Source organism: Durotheca rogersii, assembly GCF_024521655.1.
Source record: "Durotheca rogersii strain YMJ 92031201 chromosome Unknown GGS23scaffold_16, whole genome shotgun sequence".
Classification (NCBI taxonomy): Eukaryota; Fungi; Ascomycota; class Sordariomycetes; order Xylariales; family Xylariaceae; genus Durotheca; species Durotheca rogersii.
In genome coordinates, this window is record NW_026251247.1 from 338,130 (window position 1) to 365,419 (window position 27,290).

At 59.5% G+C, this 27,290-nt stretch overlaps 7 protein-coding genes across 7 annotated transcripts; 3 read left to right on the plus strand and 4 right to left on the minus strand.

Annotated features, from left to right (window-relative positions):
- Nucleotides 1–3,430: 3,430 nt before the first annotated feature.
- GGS23DRAFT_130839 (PRO1 protein) lies at nucleotides 3,431–5,990 on the plus strand. Its single transcript, XM_051511166.1, has 2 exons — nucleotides 3,431–3,815; nucleotides 3,946–5,990. The coding sequence occupies exons 1-2, from the start codon at nucleotides 3,656–3,658 to the stop codon at nucleotides 5,817–5,819; spliced, it is 2,034 nt and encodes a 677-aa protein (XP_051370483.1). The 5' UTR covers nucleotides 3,431–3,655; the 3' UTR covers nucleotides 5,820–5,990.
- A 3,471-nt stretch (nucleotides 5,991–9,461) lies between these two features.
- On the minus strand, nucleotides 9,462–10,486 carry GGS23DRAFT_130884 (uncharacterized protein). The gene is made up of 2 exons (XM_051511167.1): nucleotides 10,038–10,486; nucleotides 9,462–9,981 (listed from the first exon to the last, which is right to left on the minus strand). The coding sequence occupies exon 1, from the start codon at nucleotides 10,472–10,474 to the stop codon at nucleotides 10,136–10,138; it is 339 nt and encodes a 112-aa protein (XP_051370484.1). The 5' UTR covers nucleotides 10,475–10,486; the 3' UTR covers nucleotides 9,462–9,981; nucleotides 10,038–10,135.
- A 2,197-nt stretch (nucleotides 10,487–12,683) lies between these two features.
- On the plus strand, nucleotides 12,684–14,687 carry GGS23DRAFT_611362 (uncharacterized protein). The gene has a single exon (XM_051520403.1). The coding sequence runs from the start codon at nucleotides 12,910–12,912 to the stop codon at nucleotides 14,215–14,217; it is 1,308 nt and encodes a 435-aa protein (XP_051370485.1). The 5' UTR covers nucleotides 12,684–12,909; the 3' UTR covers nucleotides 14,218–14,687.
- A 1,168-nt stretch (nucleotides 14,688–15,855) lies between these two features.
- On the minus strand, nucleotides 15,856–17,876 carry GGS23DRAFT_130965 (Shr3 amino acid permease chaperone). The gene is made up of 3 exons (XM_051511169.1): nucleotides 17,850–17,876; nucleotides 17,247–17,648; nucleotides 15,856–16,961 (listed from the first exon to the last, which is right to left on the minus strand). The coding sequence occupies exons 2-3, from the start codon at nucleotides 17,335–17,337 to the stop codon at nucleotides 16,333–16,335; spliced, it is 720 nt and encodes a 239-aa protein (XP_051370486.1). The 5' UTR covers nucleotides 17,338–17,648; nucleotides 17,850–17,876; the 3' UTR covers nucleotides 15,856–16,332.
- On the minus strand, nucleotides 17,672–20,191 carry GGS23DRAFT_130956 (glycoside hydrolase family 47 protein). Its single transcript, XM_051511168.1, has 3 exons — nucleotides 18,338–20,191; nucleotides 17,850–18,275; nucleotides 17,672–17,756 (listed from the first exon to the last, which is right to left on the minus strand). The coding sequence occupies exons 1-2, from the start codon at nucleotides 20,038–20,040 to the stop codon at nucleotides 18,182–18,184; spliced, it is 1,797 nt and encodes a 598-aa protein (XP_051370487.1). The 5' UTR covers nucleotides 20,041–20,191; the 3' UTR covers nucleotides 17,672–17,756; nucleotides 17,850–18,181.
- A 1,501-nt stretch (nucleotides 20,192–21,692) lies between these two features.
- On the plus strand, nucleotides 21,693–23,563 carry GGS23DRAFT_131013 (Zn-dependent exopeptidase). The gene has a single exon (XM_051511170.1). It carries the CDS (start codon nucleotides 21,919–21,921, stop codon nucleotides 23,428–23,430), a length of 1,512 nt encoding a protein of 503 aa, XP_051370488.1. The 5' UTR covers nucleotides 21,693–21,918; the 3' UTR covers nucleotides 23,431–23,563.
- Nucleotides 23,564–24,764: 1,201 nt separating this feature from the next.
- GGS23DRAFT_606038 (uncharacterized protein) lies at nucleotides 24,765–26,909 on the minus strand (the record flags this gene model as incomplete). The annotated part of the gene is made up of 2 exons (XM_051519856.1): nucleotides 24,765–26,315; nucleotides 26,406–26,909. The coding sequence occupies 2 exons, from the start codon at nucleotides 26,907–26,909 to the stop codon at nucleotides 24,765–24,767; spliced, it is 2,055 nt and encodes a 684-aa protein (XP_051370489.1).
- Nucleotides 26,910–27,290: the final 381 nt, after the last annotated feature.

Sequence of the window (27,290 nt, forward strand, 5' to 3'; positions counted from 1 at the left end):
GGCACTAAGCTATAAGCGATGTCACATAATCTCCTGACCTGTATATACCGGTATATGCCTCCTACAGGCATGGGGATAATACGTACCAACAGTACTCCCGTACGTGCCCACGATAACCGTGCCTAACACCCATGATGATAATAGTACATAATGATAATAATAATAACACCAACAACTTCCCGAGGGTCACGGGAAAGCCCTCGTACCAGGGCTGGCGGGCTACGCCGCACCTCTCACCTGCTCTGTATGTACATAATTGTTCTCTGTGCGACCTGGGTGCCGTGTCTGGGCATGCCGGGATCCGTGAGATTTTGCATGCGGACCCCACCTGGCCCGCCAGACCCGCCAGTACCCGCCAGTACCGAGTACCCGCCTCACCTGGCGGGCAGCTCGACTCCAGTGCTTCCATACATCCTACGGACAGCGATCCTACCGCACAACGCTGGGGACTAGTAGCTACTGAACACACGTCCCCCAGGCGAGAGCTGCCTGCCAGGCACTACTACCTGACCTCTATATCCATCGCTACCCAACACGGCGGCGCAGGCGGCAGACCATAGGCAGCGGCGGCTCTGGTGCCATAAGAGTTACCTAACACGCCTGCGCCGGCGGCGGACGGCACTGGCAACCTGACGCCCCTACATTCTCTCTCTCCTACGTGCCTACAGGTTATGTGTGTTGCGCGTCGAGGGGAGTACATGTCCGCCCCGGCGTTTACTGCCTGTGAAGCCACATAGGTACTACCTCCTCGTAAGTTGGGTAGGTTAGGTACCTACGTATAAATGTATATCCCCTGGGTGCGTACCTAGGCGGGTATCACATCAAGTAGAAGTAGGTACGCAACGTACCTGGAAGGGTAGGCAGGTTAGGGGCAGGTTAGGTACCTCCTGCACGACGTAAAGGAGGTTGCCGTATGTAGGCAGGTACATGCCTATGTACATAAGTAGGTACGTAGACCCATGGACCCTGCCAGGCCAATCAGAGCCGCAGGCCCCACCAGGACCCATGGCAGGCACTAATGACGCTAGTGGGAACTTCCCGCTCTGCACGAGGATTGGTTGGCAACCCGCCCTCCGTCATAACCTAATCCCGGGCAGCCAGGGTGGTAGCTTCCGGGCTCGAGCCAATCCGCGGGCTGAACCCCTACTTTATCACATCGACTAGACGTCCCGGCTAAGCCTACCCACTGGCGCCAACCCTCGTCCAGCCTCGAATCAACCCCCCCCTCTACACCCATCCGCTACCGCCCCCTCCCATCCTCTCCTCCTCTCCTCTCCCACCCCCAGGCTCGCCCAACAAGACCTCTATTGCCAGTCAGCCCGAACTCTCGGCCGTGATTGGCTTCCGCGCCCAGAACGCCATATTCCTCTTCCCAGCGGCCCAGCGAGTGAGGGCAGACGGCACGGTAGATTGCAATCAAACCGAGACTAAAACATGCCATCGCTTCTCGGCTACGGGCAGGATTCTTACCACCTACACACGCACCGCAGCTCTGTAGGTACACTACGCACTACGTAACCCAGCTGGAGTCGGCCCCCGTCCCTCCTCTGGCCCCGTCCTCGCCCTTCTGTCGTAGTCGAGCTACCCAAGCGGCTGGACCTGGCAGCCCTGGGTAGGCCCTGGTGGGCGGATGGCGACTGGTCTGTACGGGCGGCCAATCTCGTGCTCTCGCCCGCCAGCCCGACGCCCATTGGCGCACAGGGATCGCTCCCTAATGGACGCTTAGGAGTTAGAGTTATTATGCGGCATGGGGTGCTGCCGAATCATGCCTCTACTTCCTTCGCCTCTCGGGCGGGAGGCAAGCTAGTTAACCTAGGTAGCAGCACAGAAAGCTGGGGGAGAAGGGCGAGCGGGCTCCGAGCCTCGCCAGATTCGTAAAGCTCGCAAAATTCGACCTCGTTTGGGAGCGATGGACGGCCTGCGAATCTGGTCCCTCTCTCTCCACCCTGCGATATGTTAGCCCGATGCGGCAACGGCCTGTTCGACTCGACTTAGGCACTACGTAGTATGCGGACGAATTTGGCTTCTCGAGATGCAACTCGACGCCAGAGCCAATCTATGATTATCGGTCAGCCCATGCAGAGTAACCACACCGTCCGTGCCGTACATGGGCGATGCGAGGGAAGCAGTCGGCAAGCTGTCATGGCTCCTTGCATGCGTGCGTGCTGCTTTTTTGGCCCTCGAGTACGGCGACTTCGCGAGAACGTGGAGTTTGTCCCCGTCACTCGTGGCTCTCTCTCGGGCAACGCGGCATCGACGGGCAGAGTCGATACGACAGGAGAAGAAGGAAGAGGACGGAGGAGAAGATACCTGCCTGTAGCGTGGCCAGGCTAAGACATGCTCCAACCGTCTCGTCTCCTCGCCTGCGGTCTCGCTTGTGCCGTGGAAGACTAGGCCGAAGAGAGGGGAGACGGCGATAGGATAGCATAGCACCCCCGAAGGAGGATAGCCTCTGGTACGGGGGTAGCACAGCAGGCACCTCTCTCTCTCCCTACCTCTCTCTCGCTCACGCACCTTTTCCCTTCCCCTCCGATAGACGCTAATAAATCCTTGCGGCTTTTCAATAAACTCGACCCCCCCCCGTCCGCAGGGCTTGCTTGTTGCAGGGACGAATACAGGGCTGGCAGGGTCACACAGGCTCGCAGTGGGAATACCTGCAAGTGCTGGCGGTGGTTGACAAGACCCCCATGTCGCTCTGGATGCAAGGTTCATCACGGTGGACCGGACTTTCAACTGGTCGTGCCAACGACTGGCAGGCCACGTATAGGAACTGCCTCTTTTAGTCGCACCCTGCTGGAAGATCCCTGCCTATGCTCGCAGCCACCGTCTTCCGCGAGTGTGACCGAGTGGTACAATGCCCTTGTATTGCCCTCGCTCGGGTGGGGTGGTTGGTCCAGGTGGCCGACAGGATGCCCACCATCATCCGAGTGACCAGGCCAATGTCCATCGAGCCAACGGCTCTCATTGGCATCCGCAAGCGCACTCCGGCTCAAGTCACCACCCACGATGCAAACTCGGGCTAATTTGCACATGCAGCGGCCAGCAATTAGGCCACAAAGATGATGGGCTAAAGATGGGATTATCCCAAATTGCGCGTGTTGCTATTTTTGAACACAGCCGTCGACGCTACGCTACGTAGTACACCAAGTCGCGATGCAGCTAAGTCGAGCACGAGGCCATGATATAAGTCTTCATCACACCTCCAGATTCCCAAGCTGCATTCTTCAGGATAGAGTCGTCAAAGGGTAGAAGATCTGAGTGTCGTTCCCGCTTCTCCAACTAGATTCCTCTCTCCCCCTTCTCTCCTCTTCTCATATCCCGCCAAACCCGACTAACGTGAAAGGCAAGCTGGTACTTGCTCGGATCATACCATTCATTTGACGAGAATAATAATACTAATTTTGACGAAATTCGAGATTTCCGTCTCCACCCTGCCGATAATTACTCACCAGGCACGAGAACTCGAGATTGGCGAATTTACTGGCTTTGAGGTGTTACTCTCTGGACAGACCCCAGCAACAACGGCTTTGACCTAGACCTTGGCCCCCCCCCCCCCCCCTCCCTGGTTCCTTGGTCTCCTCCCGAGCATAGACACCCCCCCCCCACCACCACCACCATCTCGACGCAGGTACCTCGACTCGAGCATAAGATACAAATGGCATCTCTACCCCCCAACACCCAGGAAGACCTCATGAGAGCATCAACCGTCAACATGGCCGTCGCACAACCTACCAAGTCGAAGGCTGCTTCGAAGCAAGCTAACAACAATGCGAACACGAAAGCAAAGACACAGATGCACCGCCGTTCAAGAACAGGTTGGTGCTCCCTCCCAACCTACTGGCTTACACGAGCCACTTACACGGGACCGTCGGCCACCCCCCCTCCTCCCCCCGGTACGTGTAAGTCGACAGAGAATTTTATACTAACGTGAGATCTCCTCCCCAGGTTGCTACACCTGCAGATTGCGACGGAAGAAGTGCGATGAGGGCACTCCCATGTGCACGGCATGCAAGCACCTCGGTCTGGTTTGCGAATACAAGCGGCCAATGTGGTGGAGCAACAACGACGCGAGACGACAACACAAGGACGACATCAAGATGATCATTAAGCGCAAGAAGCTCTCGGAGAAGGCGTCGCACTCGATCCAGACCTCGGTCAGCTCGCCTCCCAGCCTCTCGCACTCTCTACCTACCTCGGCAACCTTCACGGATCCCCTCGACCGCACCAGGTCGGCGTCCATCGACTCGCACTTCAACTTCAACAGCCCGCCCCACGTTTCCGAGTATGGAGCTTACAACCCGCACATCCTGCCGTCTCACGCCGATTTCATGTTCAACATGTCTCCCTACGAGATCGACGTCAAGACTGAGCGCCAGATGTTTGTCAATGACGTCCCGACTCTGCGGGAATCGACTGTTTCCACCTTTAGCACGTACCATACGCCGCCTCCACCCGGGTCCGTTCTGTCGTCCTATCCTATGGACGGCGGCGAGTGGCCTGAGGAGTTGTGCCACGCATCGCTGACCGAGGAGGCGCTCAACTACCGTTTCTTCGACTTCTCTAACGGCCTCGCTACCAACACCAGCCAAGTGGACATCGAGCTGGAGGAGAGCGATCAGCGACTGCTGGACCACTTCATCCGATTCGTGCTGCCCACCATCTTCCCGATCCTGGAAACCAACCAGCACGGATCCGTTGGCTCGGACCTGATCCTGCCGGCTCTGCAGAACAACAAGGGCTACCTCCACTGCTGCCTCATGATCGCCGCGCAACATTTGAAGGCGGCGACGAACAGCCAGGGCGAGGAAATCGACAACGACATCATGCGAAACCGGCATGCCACCATCCTGGCCCTCTGCGAGGCGCTGAACGAAGACGAAAATCACCACCAGATCCTCGAGGCGACCCTAGGCCTCATCTTCTTCCAGAGCTGCGTCGGCCGCTACGACGATTCGCTCCCCGACATTCCGTGGCACCAGCATTTCCAGGCGGTGCAGTCCCTGGTCGAAAAACTGGATCTGCCCCGACTCGTCTCCGACGAAGCCGAGCCGCTCCCGCAGACGCCCTTCAACATGACGCTGACCGCGTGGATCGACATCCTTGGCGCCACCATGCAGGGCCGTGCGCCGAGCTTTGCGCACGCGTACCGCGAGAAGCACCTGTCGACCACGAATCCGTCCCTGGGGCTCCGGGAGCTGATGGGCTGCGACGACCACGTCATGTACCTCATTTCCGAAATCGCCTGCCTCGAGGCGCTTAAGAAGGAAGGAATGGATGACATCACCCTGTGCCAGCATGTGCATTCGCTTGGCGGCCAGATTGGGCTGACAGAGACACACGACTGCGGGCCCAAGATGCCATTCAACGCCAACGGATCTCTGAGCCCGAAGCAGCTCAGCAAGAACATCACGAGCGCCTTCCGATTGGCCGCCCGCATCTACCTCTGCAGCTTGGTGCCTGGTTTCTCCCCCAGCCAGGACAGCTGCGTTGGCCTGGTGGAGAAGCTCACCACGGTGCTGCACTTCATCCCCTCCGGCCCTGGCGGCTTCGACCGAAGTCTCGCCTGGGTCTACCTGATTGGCGGGTCCGTCAGCGGCATGAACTCGAGCTTCAGGCAATTCTTCCACGAGCGCATCGCCCAGCTTGGCGACGCCGCGAGCTACGGCAGCTTCGGCGGGGTCGTCACCCTCCTGCACGAAGTCTGGCAGCAGGCCGACAACAGCCAGCCGAGCCCCAGTGCAAACGGGTCTACGGAGGCCCCCTACGTCTCCTGGAGAGATGTCATGCAGATGAGGGGATGGGACTACCTACTGATCTAGGATCTCCCTCACAAGCTGGTCTCGAGGGGGCGGTCTAGTCTCCTCATCTGCGGGTGGGCCTCCGGTAGTGATGCCGGAAATCATCATCCCGTTTGCACGACGGTTACGATTCGATTCTTTTTATTTTATTTTCTATTACGATACCACTTCACGTGAAAATTTACCATAATATACCCCGATAGAGAGAGGGGTGGCCGCAAGGCAACCGAAACGACACTTGGAACTAGGTGGAGGAAACGGGGTTGGTTTGGATATATATATATATCATATCATTGTGAGCAGCCGGAAGGAGGGGATTGGGGCGCCACGATTGGGAGGAAATATGAACCACGCCATGGCTTTATGAGGATACGACGACTTTTCTTTTACTCCGTTTCTCTCTCTCTCTCTCTCTACTCATTATCGATATCCCTATCGTCGGATCGTTTATATATATACCATGCATACATTGGGCCGGGGCAGAGGGGAGTTCTGGGCAGTCTCGACGATGCATTCGCGAGGTTTGGGTTCAGCATCGGTTCAGGATAAGAAGGGTCAAGCATTCGCACGACTTTTTTCTCGCGCGCCCCTGGAGGCTTTACAAAGACGGGTTCATTTTTAGGGTGCACCGATATTGATTGCACCCGCCTCTCTGGGCTCTCGGGGACACCAATCCCCAAGAGCGTCAAGTAGCTACTACCGTAATTACAGAATACCGAAAGAAATATGAAACTGAATATTCAAAACAATGATAGGAAAGTGGTTGACTCTCTCACTCGTTTCTTGACAGCGAATTTTGCGTGATAGTAGGTAGCTATAGGTCCAGGTGGATAGAGAGACATCTGGCACCCGTTAAACCAGGTTGTGAACTAATTAGTTGCCATACAAAGATGGACAAGTGGAAATTAGCCCCAACGCACAAGGGCCGCACCAGCTAATTAGCATCACTACAGTCGTTTGTTTTTATTGTATTCACTTGTATTTCTTTACGTCCTTTTTTCCCCCTTCCTTTTTTTTTTAAAAAAAGGATATCTTTTCTTTCTTTGGATCTGCAGACAATTAATCCGCGGGTGTTATTGCCGTTCGTCGTCCATTCACCCGCTTACACATAGCACCCAGCCATGCGTACATGGTGGCAATGCAGTTACCTACCTGGTATAGCAGGGCGGGCGCAGCGCCATCAGATAGACAAGATTGCCTGAGGGCGAAACAAGTGCGAAAACAGCACAGCCCGAAGCTCCCCGGATCGGGGAACACGGACCCTGGGTTGCCTCTAAGAGGGGAAGGGAGGGTAACGAGAAAAAAAAAAGACGACAAGATAAGACGAGACAATATGGCACCACCCCGACGCACGCATGCGCGCATACGAATTTTTTCGGGCAGCAAAAACCAAACCAAAAAAAAAAAAAAAAAGGCGCGGAGCGGTGAAGAAGGAAGGGAGAGAGGGGGGAGGAGGAGAGGAGGAGGAGGCGGGAAGAGGAAGGCGTTTTCTTGGGGAGGGGGGAGAGGGGGGGGAAGGGGATCTCGTGATGCGAGCGGTGGGATAGACTTGGACTTACACGACGTCTGGGGACGGGATCCAGGTTGTTGCGGGTGCATAGTCCCAGGCCGCGGGCAGCTTGGTGGCCCAACGGGGACGACAACAGCGAGGAGGGTATGGACGGGCGTATGCACATAGCGTAGCAGAGGAGAGGGAGGAGGGAGGTAGGGAGGTAGGTATTTTCCTTGCAAGCCTGCTTTCCACCACTCACTTTACCCTCTCACTCACTCTCGCTTTCTCCCTCTCTCTCCGGCGGGCTGTCCGCGCCGCTCACCACGCGATGCGGTCTCGCCCCCGCCGCCTACGCACGAGCGAGCGAGCGAGGGGGAGGCATACTGCTCGCAGATATAGCATGCATATATCTGCCTACTTCTGCTGGAAAGCGGTGCCTACCTGGTAAGTACAATGCATATGCGCATGCGCGTGTGCGCGTATATGTGTGTGTATGCGTGTAGGAGGTGTGTGCGGATGCAAGTGTGTGCAGACAACGTCCGGGATAACCCCCTTAAGTGCCTACCTACCTAGGTACCTACCTGCAAAGGCCACCTAACCTACAGGTACCTAACCTACCTACATGCCTCTATAAGGGAGGTAAATTACGGGGACGAACTCCCCCTGTCCGACTTGACTCGTCAGCTGCTTGCTCAGTTTTTGAGCTGCGGGGCGGGCCAGCGAGGAGCGGAAAAGAAGGTGTGAGCGTTTTCTTCTTCTGCTTCTTCTCTTCCCAGCCCTCTTCCTTGGTATCGTCTCTCGGATCGACAGAACGAGGAAGGGAAACCGGTCTGGGGCGCGAACGTGGCGGCCCGCCTCGCAGGCTTTAGCTGTGGTAACCTTGCCTAGGTGCCCCTCGCGACGGCGGCCGGCCGGACTGGAGGAGGCTATCTTGGTACCTAATCTGCAGAGGTCAGCGGGTACGACGCCAGTAACGCAGGTAAGCAAGTGGCGGACCTCGGCGAGGTAGGTAAGTAAGGTAAAGTAGGTACATTACTAGGCACAAGCTTACAGCTACGGGGACCCGCGAGCATCTTCTCCTATCAGCGGGTCGGCTTCCTTACTAGTCCGCCTCCGCCAGAAAGAATTGGATAAAAAAATTAACATACCTCAAGAGAGCGTGTGAATAACCGGTAACGACTAGGTGATATGTCAGGGAGGACCGGGCGGAATAGTAGGTACCTAGGTAGGCAGCATGATGTACGCAGTATGTGCGTATACGGCATCACCACACCGACTCGGAGCTATGCACATTTACCACGGACGTTACCTACCTGTAGCAGGCAACTATAGACATCCTCAGGTACCTGTGTATGCACATCCCACCGATAACCCGTCCATGTCGATGGAATCCCGCCGGCGTTCCGCTCAAGATTATCAAGCCAGATTGCACCCAACGTGTGGGTTCCCATTACTACCTACCTGGGCACATCGCACACACCTACAGAAAATTCCATCCGTTCCTCTCCTTCTCTCCCTTTCCTCTCCTCTCCCCTCTCTCTCTCTCTCTCTCTCCTCATCCACTCAGCTGCATGTGACAATGCATCTCTCTTGAGACCGGGTTCTGTGCCTAGGCATCCGCCGCGGCGGCCCCCCTCGCGCGAGGGTGGGTAACAGTAGCATCCTGCTTCTCTTCGCCTTCTTCGCCTTTTCCCCCTTCGCCTTTTCCGCCACACGCCTCGGCCTGCCCTGGGCGTATAGTGCGTGCCTTCAGCTGCGGGCCAGGTAGGGGTTGCGCGACGAGGGGGCCGGCTTGGCTGGGTTGGGGGTGTTGGCGTTGTTGAGCCCCCCGGCCATCGAGAATTCCGGTCGGCGTTGCGCTTCCCTCCCTGCCTCCCCCCGTCGGCCATGACGTAGGGCACAGCTGCGCAGGTCAATTGACCCCGTCGGACGATGGCAAGTTGCCGTCCTGCTATCGTCTACTATAGACCTAACCTACCTACCCTTGGCAAGCTGAACGGCCCCCTTCTGCCACTTCATGAAACCTGCAAAGCCACCACCACCGCAACAGCAACGCTACCGCGTACGAACCTGCTTTCGTCGTCTTCGAGACCACGCGCCGTATTTCGACAACCGGACACACAAAACATCTCAAGCGATGACAGCGTGTCCCCACCGGCAGGATTCTGTCATTTCAGCAGAGGAGGAGGCGGTGACGGGTCACTTCTCGCTGTTCCCCGCCCGCAAGCAGAGAATCTCGGGTGCTGCATAGCATAGAGGCGGTCTGCGCCTGACAGCCTGTTTGAAAGCCCAACAACGCCCCGTCTCCCAGGGCCCTTGCTTCCGGCTGCCTCAAATCTCGCAAAGCGCTGTCGTGCAGCGCGGACGGGCGCCCTCGTGAGGATCGTCACTACATACTTGAGAATCCCTACTACAACAAACGCGGCGCCGTCACGAGCCTGGCCCATACGAGCCATGTCATCGAACCCACCTACATACGTACGCACGTACCTACTTACGACGGATCCGATAAACCGTGTCGCAGGCGCGAGAGCACGCGTCGTGACCGAGGCCCTAGTCGGATGCAGGGGAAAGGCGAGTCGGGACCATCTTGTTCGACTTGACGGGGACGTGCCTCTATTGGCACGGCGGAGTCGTCGCCGCCCTGCCCTCAACAATAGCGGAGTACGCTCGCTCCGCTCTGGCGCTAGGCTGGCGTCAGGAATTATTCAGCGCGCTCCACGCTCGGTCCCGCTGTGATCTAGTACCTGACGACGTCGACGTCACTTCGTCGGACTCGACGAGCTCACGAGCGCTTGTGCTCGCCCCCCCCCCCGCCCCGATCGGCGAGACGAACACGGGGCATTTATTGCGTAGAACGCGCCGTCGCGTCGTGGTTTAGTGTGGTGGCGTAGCCGGAAGTCCTGCTTGCGATAACCTGTCCAAAGAGGGTGGCTGGGCCCGAGCCGCTCATGCTCGCTAGCGGAACGAGGCGGTAGCGGCTCGGCCCAGCGTGGTCCTCGGTACTGAGCGAGGCCTCCGGCGTGCCGTACGGGCGGCTGAGCGTCCACAAACCGGCGCCGGAGGCCGTCGAGAAGGCGCTAGGCCGCGTACGGGCGCGGTTGGCGCAGGGTGTAACGGCGGCGGCGGCCCACACGCACGATCTCAGGGCCGTACAGGTGGTCGGCATGTGCACCACGTGCATACGTCTGCTGATGAGCGGACGACGCGGGCGCAGTTGAGGCGGAGGATGACGCGCGTTTCCCGGCAGGGACGGCAATGCAGAGTCTGCCGTTGGCCGTCGCGACCTCGAGATCGGGCCTCGTTTGCGGGTAGGGAGAGAGTCCACGGGGGACGGACGACGATTCGATTAGCTACAGATAGACAATGCCCCATATTCAGACGCAATACCAACGTATTGCTCGCACCAACATACATACGTACATTCCTACCAACGCAACTACCTACCTACCGACTACCAACAGCAACCCTGCATGGCCATGTGACTAGCTAGGCGGAATGGTCGAGCTGGAGGGCCTGCAGGATGGGTATCGAGGCGGCATGACGCTGCGATATGTCGTGCATACGAAAAGAAGGAGCCGCCCTAAGAAGGGGAGAGGAGGCCTCCTCGATGCGAGCAGACGGGTGCAGGCTCTGCCCTGCAGAAGACCTGCCCGTGCCGCGCAGGCAATAGGAGGACGGCTCATCAACGCGGCGCATAAACGAGCAGGATTTCGCGGCGCGTACAAGGTCGTCGCGACGAAGGAGGTAGGCGGCGGCTCGCGCCCGGGGGAGGCTGTGCTGTCTCGGCTACGTCGATGAGTTAGGTCGATCCCTATAGGTACCTACCTTACATACCGAGGTAGGACGAGGTGAGGGGAGGTGAGGTAGATTGGGTAGATGCCGCGTGTAGCCTTCGTTATCCGAGTGCGATCCGGGCGCGATCAAGACCCAACAATGTTCAGGGGCAGGTGGTATAGAGGGGGCTTACCCCTATTATACCCAAGCTCCCAAGGCTTGAGGCGAAGTGAGGCACCTAGAGGCACCTGGTTAGGTACCGATCTTGGATAACACCCTACCTGGACCCTGGCTGAGGCATGTACTTTGTATCTTGCCATAATTTGCCCGTCGGCGAGGTCGATTGGCCATAGCTCCTTTTCGCGCCAAGACCAAGCAGCGACCCCACTGCGCTTAACGCACGGGCCGCTGAAGATATCGGTACGTGGGTACTAAGCAGGTACCTGCCTATAGGAGGCTCTCTCGGTCGGGCGCCAGATTGGGAAACGCCCAGCAGAAATTCAATTGGGCGCGGTCAACAGGTAGGTACTACTAGGTACCTAGGTAAAGCCTCTACCCCGCTCTACCCCCCCTCCCTCTAGCAAGCCAATCGCCGACGCCCGACCGCACCTATCGCGCTTAATCTGAAGGGCAAAGAGAGCCAATCAGCCGGGCTTCCTGCCCTCTCTGGCGCCCTCGTTGCGACAAGCTGGGCGCCAGATCCCGCCCTCGCTCGCCATTCCATTCCACCCCAGCGGCTAACCGCCCGCCAGCTGGGCAGCCGACCAGAGACGACAGCGCTGCTACACCTGGACGAGCGGGCCTAGCTTGGGCGATTCGCCGCTCCAGAGCCTCTCGTTCCGCCGACGCCCGCGCCGTCCTCGACCCCCCCCCGCCTCGAGACAGCTATCCCAGGCCCAGATCACCTCACAACCAGCCGGCCGCGACGCGACCGCCCGGCGGTGCTACGCTGCCCAGTCGAGCCCCTCCCATCTCTCCCGTCCTCTCCCTGCCTAGCCTGTCGCTCGCGCTCCCCTGTTCTATTTTCTTTCTTTTTCTCCTTCTACCGCTGCCCATCCTCGTCGAGATGAAGATATCCAGTCGAAGGCGCGCTGGTGGCTGTTCTCGTTCTCGTGCTTTGTCTGGGCGCGGGCGCGGGCGCGAGGTGGGGGAGGGGGGCGGGGACGTCTTCTTCGCGACCCCCTCGATCGGACGGCGTTCGTTGGACCTGAGCTGCTGCTGGCAGGCTCCGCGTCGCCTGGGCTCGGGCGATGGCGCGCGATTGCTTGCTTGCCTGCTTCTTTGCTGGGTTGCGGGCTGCTGCTTGTCCTGCGGCGAGCCAAAGGACGGAAGGGCAGCGAACAATGACGCGCGAACAAAAGTGGACACAAAGGCGTCGACCGAGAGGACATAGGCGTGGTTCACACGCGGTCGATCTAATTTTTGCTGGCCTTGTCACGATTGTCCCGTCGGCTCGTCCTCTGTAAAGAACCCCCCTTGCCCGCCCTTTCAGGGTCGTCGACTTGACATCGAACCATCATCATTGTCTCTGTCTTCGTCTCTTGTTTGGCTGTTATTTCTAAGTCACCGCGCCTCCGCCCCAAAGATGGACCTCCCCCCCTTCTGACTGACTGGCCGACTGACTGACCGACCGATTCCTGGTGAATGAACGGTATTTGACTCGATGGCCGCTTTCCATTCTACCACTCTCTAGACTGTCTATTCGCTCTTCTCATTTTTTTCTCTCTCTGTGCTCCCTTTCCCGATAGAATCGTGTCGACGCCATCTCCAACTCGCCGATACAGCAAAACGTTTCCGAACAACTTACCTTACACCAAGATCTACATCTCATCTTACTTTGTCATGCCGAATCTCCGGGGCCCCCTGCGGGCGCTGCAGCTTGCGGCCCTACTCGCGACGATAGCCTCGGCCGCCCGCGTCCGCCCGAGCCACATATTCGAGCGCGCCGACGGCGACAACGGGACCTGCGCCGCCGACTTCGCGAAGTGTTCGGAGGCCGGCCTCCCGGACGACTTCTGCTGCCCCCAGGGGTCGTCATGCATAGCCCTCGCCGCTAACACCACCATCCTGTGCTGCCCCGAAGGCAACACCTGCAAGGTCATCTCCGCCATCACCTGCAACCTCTCGCTCCAGGACCCGGCCGCGAACCCCGAGGCCGAGATCAAGACGACCGTGCTCGACGGCAAGCTCGAGACCTGCGGCAGCGGGTGCTGCCCCTTCGGCTACCGCTGCAACGGCAAGGACTGCGTCATGGAGGACGACCAGAGCAAGCCGCCCGCGGCCCCTAGCCCTTCGCCGACGGGCGCACCGACCCCGTCGCCATCCCCCCCGCCGGCCTCGGAGCAGTCGACGACGATACAGGTCGTGGACGGGACCTCGACGCCAGCACCTGTGACGGACGCGCCCGCCTCGGGCTCCTCGAGCAACACCGTGGCGATCATCGGCGGCGTGGTGGGTGGCCTCGCGGCGCTCATGCTAGCCGTCGCGGCCCTCTTCTTCTGCCGGGTGCGGCGGCGGAAGCGGGCCGAGGGCAAGGGGGAGCGGCACCGGCGGGAGTCGTCGACGTCGTCGTTCGGCAACATCATCAGCGCGCCGGTGCCGCACGCCAACTACCCGAGCCAGCGGCTCGACTTCCTGGCCAAGGCGCAGGAGAACAAGGCGCCGGCGACGCCGCCGCGCAGCGGGGCGTCGTCGCCGACGGCGGTGGCCGCGTCGTCCCCACCTTCTCCGAGCCGCTCGCGCCGCCAACCACCGCCGATGCACGAGAACCCCTTCTCGCCGTCCTTCGCGTCCTTCCTCGGCAGCGGCGGCGGCGGCGACGACGCAGCGACCCGCCGCCCCGACACCGCCGACACGACCGCGCGCAGCCACCACGCGTCCGCCGAGATCACGGGCCTGCGCAGCCTGACGCACGGCAGCCCGCAGCAGCAGCGGCCGCGCGCGCCCGCGCGCCAGGACAGCGGCGGCAGCCAGAACATCGACGTCTTCGCCGACCCGTTCACGGTCGCCGGCGCCGGCAGAGGGTTCCTGGACGTCCCCGGCGCCGCCACCGACCGCAACAGCTCGGCGACGACCTGGTCCGGCATCCAGCACCGCGCGGACCAGCCGCGGACGCGCGCGCCGGGCCCTTCGCGGATGCGGTGGGGGTGAGGAGAGCCCCCGGGAGGGGGGGGGGGGGGGGTTAGGTAGAGACAGATAGCGGGGGAGGATGATACGGCAGGGTGCGATAGTATGCGTGCTAACTAATGCGGATGGGACGGGACGGGACGCACCGCGGAGGAGGATGGGCGGGAGCGCGAATAGAAAGAGCGAGAAACAAAAAGCTGTCGATTTGTAGCGTTCGCATGAGCAGGCGTTCTTCTGACTTTCAGATGGGGAGTGTTTTTTTTTTCTTGGGGTTTTCATGTTTTCTCTTTCGCCTCTCCGTTGCAGCGCCGCGTTTGGGACCCAGCGAACCGTTGTCTACCTACTAATTGTTTTTCCTTTCTGCGTTCTCTTTTCGATCCCCCCCCTCTCCCCTGGCTCCGGGGGTCCGGCTCTCGTGCTCATATACCCCCTCCTTTTTCTTTCTTTGTCTTTTTTTTTCTTCTTGATTTCCTGGCCCGGCGCGGATATCAACGCATAGCCGCGTGCTCGCACATACCCTATACCTATATATATATACCCCCCCCCTCCGCTCTTTAATGAACAGGAAGCAGGCGATGGAGACGCGATGGATGGGAGGCGAGGACCGCTCTTATGATACCACTACTACCTACGTCGAGCTACTTAGCTAGCCAGGCCGCGCGGCGGGATGCGCGGGGGCAGAGAGAATATTGATACATTCGCGCTTCTTCTACCTATTTTTTTTTCTTTCTCCTTCTTCGTTTCCTCGTCGCTTTTCCTCTAAGGCTGACTCGGGCGCCTCTTGCTCCTTCTTTTCCTTTTGCTCTTCTTCTTTACGGCTGCTACGATGACCATGACGATACGACGACGACGACACGATGCGATAGGGGGGAGGGAGCGAATCGTGCTTCGCGCGGGTGCTGCGGAGCGTGCGCGTGCGGCTTTGGGGCACGGGGTGCGAGGAAGGGAGGGAGGGACCCAGGCGGACACGTACGCAGGGAGTGCGCGTTCGCGCACATACCTGCCTACAACGTAGATCGCGAGCCGCCGTCTGGACATACCTAGGCATATATATATATATATATATGTATACGTGAATATATCTGGCGTCTCTCCCGCGCTCGCCTAGCGCTGCCTACACGACACGTGCATGTAACTGGCCTTCGGTATTCTAGAATTCCGTGCCGACCTCACCTCTTCTCGCCTCACCCGCTTCCCCTCCTGCATCAGCGCGAGAGCGCGCACCTACGACATGTGGCATATTCAGGTCCAGACACTCCTCACGTCGTACGGAGCGCGGGGAGGAGGCACTCGTTTACGAGCTCCCAAGCCATCTCGTTAGTTAGGGAGAAGGACCCGGATTTACCGACTTTAGGGGCCGAAGGAAAGAATATAGAAACAGACGAGATGCGATCGTGATTAAAGTCGCCGAATAAGACGTCCTTAACCTTATAAAGCTCGACCCCGTCGGGAGAGCAGTATACCTATATTTTGTTAGAAGGAACGGATGCGTTTCTCATATACGGGTGTATATAGGAGGTAATATATATATATATATATCGGATTCCGCGCCAGTATAAAACATTAGCAATCTGCGCTTTTACTTAGCCCTATCCGACTTCCTCCCCCTCCCCCTTTCTCCTTTCGTCCTCTTACACTAAACCACCCGCCATCATAAAACGAATTAGATACGTATGATAACAACACGGGCTTAGGAGACGCTGGCTTCGGCTACCGCCGCACTTCTCCTCCCGCCCTTATATATTTCATCTTTATCGATTACCTACAGCCTATCGAGAAGGTCAGGGTGCTTGGGCTCGATTCCATCAGCTTACTGGTTATCTAGACTAGATCCGCACAGTTTAATCTGCTCGTTCCGCTTGCTGCGAATTTCGCCGGGGCGTGTGTATTGGGGTTTTTTTTTCTTCCTCGCTATCTTCGTACGGGATGGCCGCGTCGCACATCCTCTGTAACAAGCCCCCCCCCCTCAGAATCGCGCTGTGGCGGGGGCGATGCGGGCAAGAGCGCGACCCGAAAAGCCAACTGCGTTTTCTCTTTTCAGAACCAAGAAGCCAGAAAAAACCACCACTGTATATTATAACACGAGATGTCCTCTTTCCTGATCCTCCGCGCCGACTGTCCTCTGCCCCGCGCGCTCCCCTACTGCTTCTTCTTGGTCTTGTCGGCCGTCGGACTCGACGCGCCCGCGGTGGCCGTGGCGGCGGCGGCGGCGGCAGCGCTGGCGTCGGCGGCCTGGTCCAGGCGGGCAAGCTTCTCGAACTCCTCGTTGTCCTTGCGCTCGGCGTACCACTGGCCGGCCTGGAGGACGAGGACGCCGACGAGGACGAGGGCGAGGATGGTGTTGCTGGCGGCCATGACCTGGAGGCTGTCCTGGCGGCCGAGGATGACCTCGCCGCCGGTGAGGGGGTCCTTGCCGGGGCGGGGCAGGACGGTGGACGCGTCGGGCCAGGCGCCGGCGCTGACGAGGCGCAGGCCCTTGACGATGTTGGCCACGTAGACGCCGACGCCGATCAGGTACAGCACCAGCGACGCCCCGTCGAACAGCATGTTCGACTCCGACGCCCGGAACAGCTTGATGAAGAACCCCAGGAACCCCACCCCCACCGCGATGCTCAGCACCCGCGGGATCAGCGCCGGCGACTGGTGCACAAACTTCAGGTGCGTCTCCAGCTCGTCCAGGTACGCCGCCGAGATGGGCTCCTTCGTCCACAGCAGCGGGTAGTCGTACGGCAACATCGCGAACAGGATGCCCAGGAAGAAGCAGGTCGCTGGCGATGCGTGGGATTTACCCGTCAGCAATTTGTTTTACTTTCTTCCTCCCCCCCCCCCCCCTCTTTCCTCCCATAATCCATGGTTATCTGGGTATAGCTGCCGAGCCAGCCCGGCCGGCTGGCCAGGTTGGTAGGCAGCTCCTCTTGCTTGGACAACTCATCCCCACCGCGCCCGCATCAGCTCAGCAGCGTAGCGGCAGCAATTGGAGAAGGACGCGGGGGCGGTAGAGGGGGCTGGTGGCGACGGGAACAGGGCAGGGTCGAGGATCTTGAGCAACTTACGGCCGATGATCATGAAGGTGGCGAAGGACGAGGACCCCCGATAGTCTTTCGACCTCGTGGTCTTATTCCAGTCCACCCACTTGTCCGGCATGGTGCTCGATGCGGTGCGGTGCGATAGGATGGGGTGTGTCGGGTGTCGGTTGTCGAAGGAGATGCGGCGAGAGGAGATGCGACGAGGCGAGGGGATTTTGCCTTCTGGTTTATTTTTTTCTCAGCGGCGAACTGAACTCCCGACCGAAGTGAAGAGGACACAACAGCAGCTGAAGGAGAAAGGAATCTGTGATTGCGCCGTAATCCCCACAGGACTACACTGGATCTGGAGAGCAAGGATTAAGGATGAGGACCAGGGTCGAACGTGTCGGTCGTAGATAGTAGTAATGGCAGGTAGGTGGTGCCTAGTACCTAGCAGTAGGTAGGTTATTAGGTAAAGTCGAGTGAGGCGAGAAGTTGGGTTAGGAGATAAAGGGCCCTGATAAGACAATGCGACGTGCCCAAAGTAAGTAAGGGCCGCTGTTAAGGTGGGTCCCGTTAGGTACCTAGGTAGGTAGGTAAGGTGCCTACAGACAGGTAGCCGCCTGCGGGCTACAGGTAGGTACAACATACCTATCTTTAGGTGCTTATACACAGAAGCCCCCAGTCCCCTTTCACTATAGCACAGTCAACACACCAGGTACTTTTACGTAGGTTGCGCTGGGTGACCCTATCTGGAGCTATAGGTCTATCAGGTGTAGTATACATAATTAATAATGGCCAGCCACTATGCAAGCATTACCTAATCCTCAACCCACCCAAGCCCTACCCCACATTCATAGCCTGTAGGCTGTAGACCATAGGCACCCATTCCAGTAGCTACCGACCTCAACCATTTGTCCTATACATATCCTCTAAAAGAAACGCCTTATCTATGGCTCACCAGGCCAGGAAACGAATCTTCGCTACTTCAGTCTCCTAAACGGGTGTGCCTCGGTATTGAACACCCAGTCGTCCAGGCTTATATGATCCGGCTCGCTAAAGATCAAGTAGAAGTATCTGCAGTTTGCCACCTGTTAGCCACAGATATGCCCGAAGGGGGGGCGGACGGGACAACCTACTTCAGCGTCTCGCCCATCCAGAAACTCTCCATCACATCTATCTGCTGAGGATTTCTCTTCACGTTCACGTCCACTAGCGCGGCATTTGCCAGCGGCGTCCTCGTGTTGGCCTGGATCGCCTTGAACATGGCCCACGCCGATTCGGGCAGATCCCGGCGCCCCGTCGTGCGGTACAGGACGAAGACGCTCTCTATAGCCTCTGGCCGCAGGAGGTAGCGGCCGTCCGAGATCCTCGTGAACCCTTTCGGAAGCCCCCTCTCTTTGATAATCGCGTCCGCTCTGGCCGTATCCGTCACGTCGCTCTCGCCCGCCCGCTCCAGCACCGCTCGCTTCCACGCGGCTTCGTCCCATTCGCACTCCGTGCCGGGTGCGCAGGGGGCGATGTCAAACGTCTCGGGCATGATGCCCAACGGCATTGCCTTGTACGTCCAGATGCAGCCGTCGACCAGCTTCCTGGCCGTCTCCAGGTGTTCCGGGTTCCCGCACAATTTCCCACCCAGCGCCAGCATGCTTCCGGCGTAGCAGACCAGATGTTCACCGGAATTTTCAAAGTTTAAGACCACCTTTCCGCCGCTCTTCGCTGCACGTACGGTTCTCGCTATTAGTATGTCAGGTACCTCCGGAACCATGGGGCGGAACAGGTTCAACTTGATGGCGGTCGCCATCGATTTCTCATACATGGTCTGATAGGCAGGTATGAGGCCCCCGAGGAGGGCGTACATCTTGGGAAGATATTCGTAGGTACTGTCTGCCGTAGTCCCTAACCCAAACGTGGCGTCAGAATCAAATACCTCGTCTCTGGGGTTCACCATAATCGGCCACATGCCGGGCAGTTTGGTTGTGTCTTGCTGGGCCTCGAGGACTTCGCGAATCCTCTCGGTGGCATCAAACCATCTCGGATCTCCTGTCGCCAGAGATAGGCGCGTAAACTCCACGCAGAGAGAACCAACTTCGGCGATCAACGCCCGGTCGGGAGCCACTTGCTTTGTACCCTGGGCAGCTTTGTGGAAGTCCCAGCGGGAGATGGGCATGCGGTTTGGCGTATCGAAAGTCTTGTAAAGCATATCGCCAACCTCTCGAGCTTTGCGTAGCAGCCGCCGATCACCGCTTAAATCGTAAGCCGAGAGGAAGCCACCCAGATAGCGGATGGTGGTCTCAAAGGCGCTTACTTCGCTGAGAGTAGTGGACTCGAAGTTGATCTTGGTCGCAGCTGTGGCAGCCACCTCAAACTCTTCATGCAGAGACATGATCCACAGGGTATCTAGACTGTCGACCAGAGTGGCTCCCCAGCCGCCAAAGGGGTCTCTGGATCTGCCGCTGATAGGGGACAGCTCGTCTCTCATGAAGGCCCTGGTCTTGTAGGATGTCCAGCAGCGAAGGAAGGCGGCCTTGACGGCCGCCCGGCGTTTCTGGCGAGTAGCTGCATCCTCCTTGGACTCGGGGCCAAACTCGGCTTGGACGGGAGGAAGAGGAAGCGGCTGGCCGGTTGGCAGTGGCTTCAGGTGCCGGACAGGATAATGGGTGGGTAACGTCTTCCAGAAATAGCCCTCGTCATTTACGGTGACCGGAACGCCGGCGTAAGATGTCGGGAGGGTACCAGAGCCGGGCGTATAGGGTTGATCAGGGGAGAAGAAGCAGTGCCACACGGTAAAGAGGAGTAGGGCGGTCCCCAGAGGGACCCAACTATGTCGTCGGACAATCATTTTACGGGCCGATTATAGGCGACGACGAGGTAGCTAAAGAACGGGGGCGGAGGGTGTCATCAAAAAGATCACGAGGATGCCGAATAGATAGACGGGATAGGCCCAGACGAGAGCTGCAGAGGGAAAGGGAGCGAAAGGGAAAAAGGAAGAGAGAAATACTGGTAAGATGTCAACGTAGCAGTTGAACCAGACCATATAGGTAAGCCTACATACGCAAGTCGTACAAATACGCGGCATAAGAAAAAAGGGGCGATCACTACAAGGTTAGAGTTGCCTCGACGCTCGACAATTGGCGTGTTACGTTAGGAGGCGTGAAGTAGGAGGTCCTCCTCCTCCTCCTCCTCCTCCTCCTCCCTCCAACCCCACGATGACCAGTCCATTTGGGTGCTGTGGTTGACGGGCCGTCTGTCTCCCTCGGGGGAGGACCAGTGTGTGCATTCGTATCTACTAATATGTGTGCCATGGTTGATGTGCCACGGATGAAGGTATGATGCGTCACGGAGGCTGTAGGTACTGCGATGTTACTGCTTGTACCGTCGGTGCATCTAGGTGCCGGAGAGACCTGTAATATAGCTGAAGGAACCCTTACGTATGGGCCTGGTAGGCACCTAAGATAAGAGGTACGTACGTGCTATCGACCGCTAAACAGGTACCTCGTAGGATTATAGCGTTAGGTAAGTGCCTAGGTAGGTAGGTACCTAAGTAGCACGCTGTACGAGATATACCTTAGGTGCCGGGGGCACTCGATCTCGGCTACTACGTCCCTAGTAGCAGGTGCCGTAGAGGGCATCTAAAGCATAAACTACCTGTATCCGGGCGTATCTTCATGTAGGCAACGAATCAAGCAGACGACGATGTAAGCAGGCTTGTCGCTATCTACCTCCATACGGAAATGACATAATTGCGCTGGCTACCTTGGGTATGCCGGCGAACAAGTCCTCACTGGCAATCTAGGGGTAAGTATAGAATGTACCTAATTACACCACTACTGCTATTATCACTACAACTGTAACCTTTCCACGCACCAGATTCACACCAGCAGCCCGCCTGTCGGAGTTAGCTGAGCTATATACCACGCAAGACCTATGGAAAGGCATGATGATAGACCGCCTCAACAAGACGACATTGCTAGAACCTAGGTATATCCCCCGGGAGAGGCTTGTGAAGACCGACATTCCTCAACCCAAGGAGCCAATGGCTGTCTGGTACCAAGCATCTTCTATAACCATTTTGTTTAGCCTCCCTCTTGATACTAGACATCCCACCAATCAACAGTTTCGAGGAGGATCCGGCATCTCGGGAGTCTTAGATAATCGCCAGTTCGGCGTCGAGTCGAGTCAACCTGCTGCTGGCAAGACTCTCTCTCTCTCTCTCTCTTTTTTATGCCCCTTTCAACCCTCAAACGAGCTTCCGCATCAAGCATAGCGACGAGAAGACAACCGCAATCCGATCCCGCCAGCCAAGTAAGTCTATGCAACATGATGCAGATAACTCCAACTCCCCGCAAAAGCCTCCTACCTATCTCAACAAGAGCACCCGACCGCCCCGCCGCGATTGGACAATGGATGCTACCAGGCACCTGCGAGATGTGGGCATCTCCGACCAGGGGCTGCAGCGATAATGATGATATCGACAGGGCGGATGTGGTGATCCCTGCATATACAGCCGGCAGCGCTTCCGCTCGCCTGCCTATCGGCCCTCATCTCCCGGAGATATGCAAGCGGGAGGGGAGAGGAGGAGGAGAAGGAGAAGTGGACGAACAAGAAGCAAATATTATTGGCCAGGGCTGCCTGCTCCCAGTATATCTATTCCGGGTGTGCCGCCGTTGTTATCGTCGTTCCGGCACGCAACAGCATCGGCATTGCCGTTTTAATCACCATGTACTCGCTGATCCTCGCCGCGAGCGCGGCCGCGACCCTCGTCGCCGCCACGCCGCTCACCTCGCGCAACCCGGCGAAGGTGTTCCTCCCAGCTGAGGGCGGCAGCATCGAGCCACCTTCTATCTTCGCCTGCCCGGCGTCGAGCTGGCCGCCCAACACGATCGGCGGGCCGAACCTACCACAGGAGCCGTCGGCGGAATTGCGGTCGATCCTAGCCGAAGTCGACGTCGCCAACATCGAGGCCGCCGTCCTCAAGCTTGTGTCATTTGGCACGCGGCACACGCTGTCGGACCAGAACTCGACGACACGCGGCATCGGCGCCGCTCGCGACTGGCTCCGCGCCGAGTTCCAGAAGTACGCGGACGCGAGCGACGGGCGCCTGACCGTCGAGACGCCGGCGTACGTCCAGGAGCCCGACGGCCGCCGCATCCTGTTCCCGGTGCTGATCACGGACGTGGTCGCGACGCTGCACGGCACCGATGAGAACCGGCTATACGTCGTGTCGGGCCACTACGACTCGCGGGTCTCGGACCCGCTCGACTACGAGAGCGACGCGCCTGGCGCTGACGACGACGCCTCGGGCGTGGCCATCTCGCTCGAGCTCGCGCGCATCCTGTCGCAGCCGGGGCGGCCGCGGCCGCGCGCGAGCATCGCCTTCGCCGCCGTCGCCGGCGAGGAGCAGGGGCTCTACGGCGCGCAGTTCCTCGCCCAGACGTACGCGGCCACGACGCCGCGGACTAACGTCGAGGGCATGTTCACGAACGACATCGTGGGCTCGCCGCGCGGCGGGCGCGACGGCGAGAAGGCCGACCCGCGCGTCATCCGGCTGTTCGCGCAGGGCCTGCCGCCGCTCGCGGTGGAGGACGAGGCGGCGCGCGAGGCGCGGCTCACCATCGGCGGCGAGAACGACACGCCGGCGCGCCAGCTGGCGCGCCTCGTCAAGGAGGTGGCGGAGAACGAGGCCACCGGCATGAACGTGTCCATCGTCTACCGGCTCGACCGCTACCTGCGCGGCGGCGACCACCGCCCGTTCCTCGAGGCCGGGTACGCGGCCGCGCGCTTCACCGAGCCGCACGAGGACTACGCGCACCAGCACCAGGACGTGCGCGTCGAGGAGGGGGAGGACGGCGGCGCGAAGCAGTACGGCGACCTGGCCGAGTTCGTCGACTTCGAGTACGTGACGCGCGTCGCGCGCGTCAACGGCGCCGCGCTCTGGAGCCTGGCCGCGGCGCCGCCCCCGCCGCGCAACGTCCGCGTCGACACGGCCGCGCTCAGCAGCCACACGACGCTGTTCTGGGAGCGGGCCGGCGAGAACGCGGCCGAGGGCGACGGCTACGAGGTCGTCTGGCGCCCGACCAGCGCGCCGCTGTGGACCGCCGTGCTCGACGTCGGAAACGCCACGCGCGTCACGCTGCCCCTGAGCAAGGACGACGTCGTGTTCGGAATACGCGCCCGAGCAGCCGACGGCTCGCGCGGTGTCGCCGTGCTTCCGTTCCCCGGGACTGCGTGAGGCTCCTCGGGCTAGAGAGGGGAGGCGGCAGAGAGGAAGACGTTGGGAACGAGATATACAACCCTATAGTCATAGGGGAGGGAGTGAGGTACCTGCAGTAGGCGCGTTTCCATACCTAGAGCGAAAATACCTGAGGATACAAGTAGCTTGCTTGCTCTTCTGCCTTCCTCTTAGATAGCGAGTGAATGATTGAGAGAGCATATAGCTCTGAGCATTATAGCCAGAGGGATGCTTACCAAGAGCAGGCATAATGATGATAACCAGGTTAATGTGTTACCCTCGTCAGACAACTTAAAAGCGCAGGGCTAACATATTTGTGCCTCCGTAATTCGGAACAAGTCATGACACGAGCCAGGATACCAGACACGTATTCCCACTGACACCGCGAAGCCAAACAGACGCCAGGGTAAAGTGAGACATCATCCGAAGTGGCAGCGCGTCGGCACCGCACGCACTTCATATATTAAGAGCATTACCACTACACGAGATTTGGGGGGGGGGGGGGTTAAGCATCCGTCGCGATGGCACGAGTTCCACCTCCTCGCCGGGGGGGCCCCGCTGCCGTCTCTCCACCGCACGCGCCCGTGTCTCTCTCTGCCTCCTCCTTAGGAGCTCTGCCTTGGTATCACTCGTGACTGAACAACCCCCGTTCTAGGAATACAAAGCGGCGCTGGGCGCTGAAGAAACCGATCCCCTCCGCCACGCGCTCTCTCTCTCTCCCTCTCTCCTTCTTCTGACGCAATCGAAAGCAACACTCACACAAGAGACAACCCGCGGGATGGAGGGGGAAAGGAAAAAGGAAGATGGTCAAGGAGAAAGGAAATGGTACGCCTGGTGTCAAATAAGCAGCAGCAGCAGCAGCAGCAGCAGGTTGGAACAGACGAGACGAGACGAGACGTGATGTTTCTGGTCGATAGATCTGCAACGGGAGACGTGGAAAGGAAGGGTGTCTGGGGTAAGGGAGGGTTAATGGTGGTAGTTTAGATGGACAATGATGGCGTCGTGTCGTCTAGTCGTACACGTCCCGGGGACGGGACAAAACAAGGCTAGAGAGGGTAAAGAAAAGAATAAGAGGAAAAAAATAAAACGCCGTGCTATGGCTGCTGCTGGTGCTAGTGCCGTAACGAGATCAACAGCGTGTTGCTGTCATGTCCGAGGAAACGCAGTAGGTAGGTAGTACTGCAATAGATAGATAGGGTATGTAAGGTACGTTTTGCACGGCAGGGAAGAGAAGCCAGCGAGAACGTCAAAAGGGGGGGGGGGGGCGTCATCTACTCGGCCGGGGGGGCGGCGGGGGCGTCGGGGCGGGGGCGGCCGTCGTCGAGGCCACGTAGTCATAAGCCGACGCCGTCGTGCTGGCGGGGGCGGGGGGGGCTGCGCTTGAGGGTGAGCTGGCTGAGGGAGAGGGTGCGGGCGGCCTTCTTGCGGGCGCCGTCGAAGGGGTCGGGGGCGCCCGCGTCGGAGCCGGCCTCGGCAGCAGCGGCAGCGTCGCCGCGCAGGTCCTCGCCGAACGCGCCGAACGAGCCGAGCCCCGGGCCCTCCTCCGACCGCGGCGTCTTGTACGCCTCGGACTCGGTCTCCGCGCCCGCCGTCAGCAGCTCGTCGTCGTCGTCGTCGTCGTCGTCGAACGCCGACACCGCCGCGAACTTCATCTCCAGCCGCTGCGGCGCCCCCTTCCCCGCCACCGCGTCCAGCCGCCGCCCCAGCCGCGTCACCCGCGCCTCCAGCGCCTCCCGCGCGCCCCGCTCCGCGTCCAGCAGCGCCTTCAGCGCCGCGTAGCCGTCCGCGTCCGCCGCCGCCGCCGCCATGCCCTCGCCCAGCAGCGCCGGCAGGCTCGTCGCCCCGCGCACCGTCGCGTTCGACGTCGGCCGCTGCGACGGCGGCGGCAGCGACCCGATGAACGTGTTGCCGTCGCCGAACGACTCGGCCGAGTGCTGCCGCGACAGGCTGTACACGGACGAGAGGTCGAGGTCGAGGTCGGGGGGCGGCGGCGCCGCGGCGGCGGCTGGGCGTGACGCCGCGTAGGTGGCCGCGCGGGCGCGCGGGACCGCCGGCGGCGCGCGGTCCGGCGTCTCGGGGACGCCCCCCGCCGGCTCCACGTAGTGGTTGACGCCCGGCACGACCTGGAACAGCTGCGAGACCAGCTTCTCGAGCTTCTGGTTGCGCACCTCCAGCGCCGCGATCCGGTCCTCCAGCCCCACCGCCGGCTCGATCCGCATCTCCGACGTGATCGGCCCGAAGTCGAAGGTCTCCTGCGGCGTCGTCGGCGACAGCCGCAGGTGCTCGGGGGGGCCGAGGGGCGTCTCCAGCGGCGCGTGCGCGTCCTGGTCCTGGTCCGCGTCGACGTCGACATCGACGTCTGCGTCCACGTCCACGTCTCCGAGGGCGTCGACGTCGTCGTTGTTCACCGTCGACGAGTTGGGCGACATGATGGTCGGGTGGAAGCTCTGCCTCCAGTAGCGGATCTCGTCGCTGCGCTTCCGCACGTGCACGTGGCCGACGATGACCTCCTGGAGCTGCGACAGGCTCCGCGATCTCCGGCGGTGCGTCTGGCTGTCGCTCGTGATGGCGCGGCCGATATCCTCGGGATCTTCGTTCTCGGCCGGATTGCACCCGCGCCCCTGGCTGCTGGCGGGCCGAGGGGACAGCCCGATGAGCTGCCCGTCGAAGTCCCTGATCCTCTGGCTCAGGATCCGGTTCGACGACGCCGCTCTCCTCCGAAGCAGTATAGGATCCGCCGGCACCGAGCTCCGGGCCCCCGTGATGGCTAGCATGTCGTTCGGCCCAACCGAGTGCGATCGCAGCGGCCTCTCGAACTCTGTAAGGGGCGCCGACGCTCGCTTGGGCTCGTCCTCCTTCGGACCTCGATTCGAAGCTGGTGTGTCCTGGTGAAACAAAAAGACAAGGGTTATTAGCACTCGGGACTAAATGTTTGGGATAAATTAAGGGCTGCCTGCGGCGAGTATTCGACTCACATTTTGACGTTGTGCAGAGTTACCCTGCTCCGTAGAGCGGGTGTCTGAGGTGAGAACCTCACTCGAACCCTTTCTCTTTCGCTTGAAAAACCGTCCAAGGGTAGACTTGAGCGTCGACTTCTTCCTCTGCGGCCTGTCTCCGTCGGTGCCGTCGCTAATGATGGAATATCGCATGCCACTAGAGCGCATCGTTCTTCGCTGCGGCGGACTCGCAGAAGCGTTCGAGGCTTGGCTGGGCCCCGACATGGCGACGGATTCCGTGTTGTCCACCCGCGTGCTCTCGGAAGCGGGCGGGTTGTCGGACCTCGACGAAGGCAGCTCTTCGACATTAGGCTCGGGTGGCGGCGGTGCTCTGCTATTACGAACTAAATCTGGCGACGTATTTAAGATGGGAAAATCGGTTTCTATCGGGATAGGGCCGCTGATTCTGCCCCGAAGAGAGGAGTGATTCGGCTGAGCGGTCTTGGGTCGGCCAGCACTGGTGCCGGGTCGGAAGAGACCCATGATGAATGTCTGCGGCAAGCGAAGGGCGGGTCTTTTACGGGAGGGTGAATTTCGAGGAGAACGAATGGTAGAAGTGACAGAACGATCGTAGATATGGGAGCGACGGCGACCAGCGATCCATTCTTTTCTCTCTTTTTTGTTTGGTTTCTTTACCGGAGGGTATTGGCCAGTCCGATTTGGCGCCGCCGGCTGCTTTTGCTGTGGGAAGAGGACGATCTCCTGCGTCTCACATCGCCAGCAATGCAACTCGACAGGACGTGGACGTCGCTACGCGAATCAGAGCCGACGGGGAACCCCTCCTTTGATTGTCACTCGATGACAGTGGCGAAGAAGACAAAATAGAAAGAGGGATGGGTTTTACGAGGGCACCTCTACAAGTTT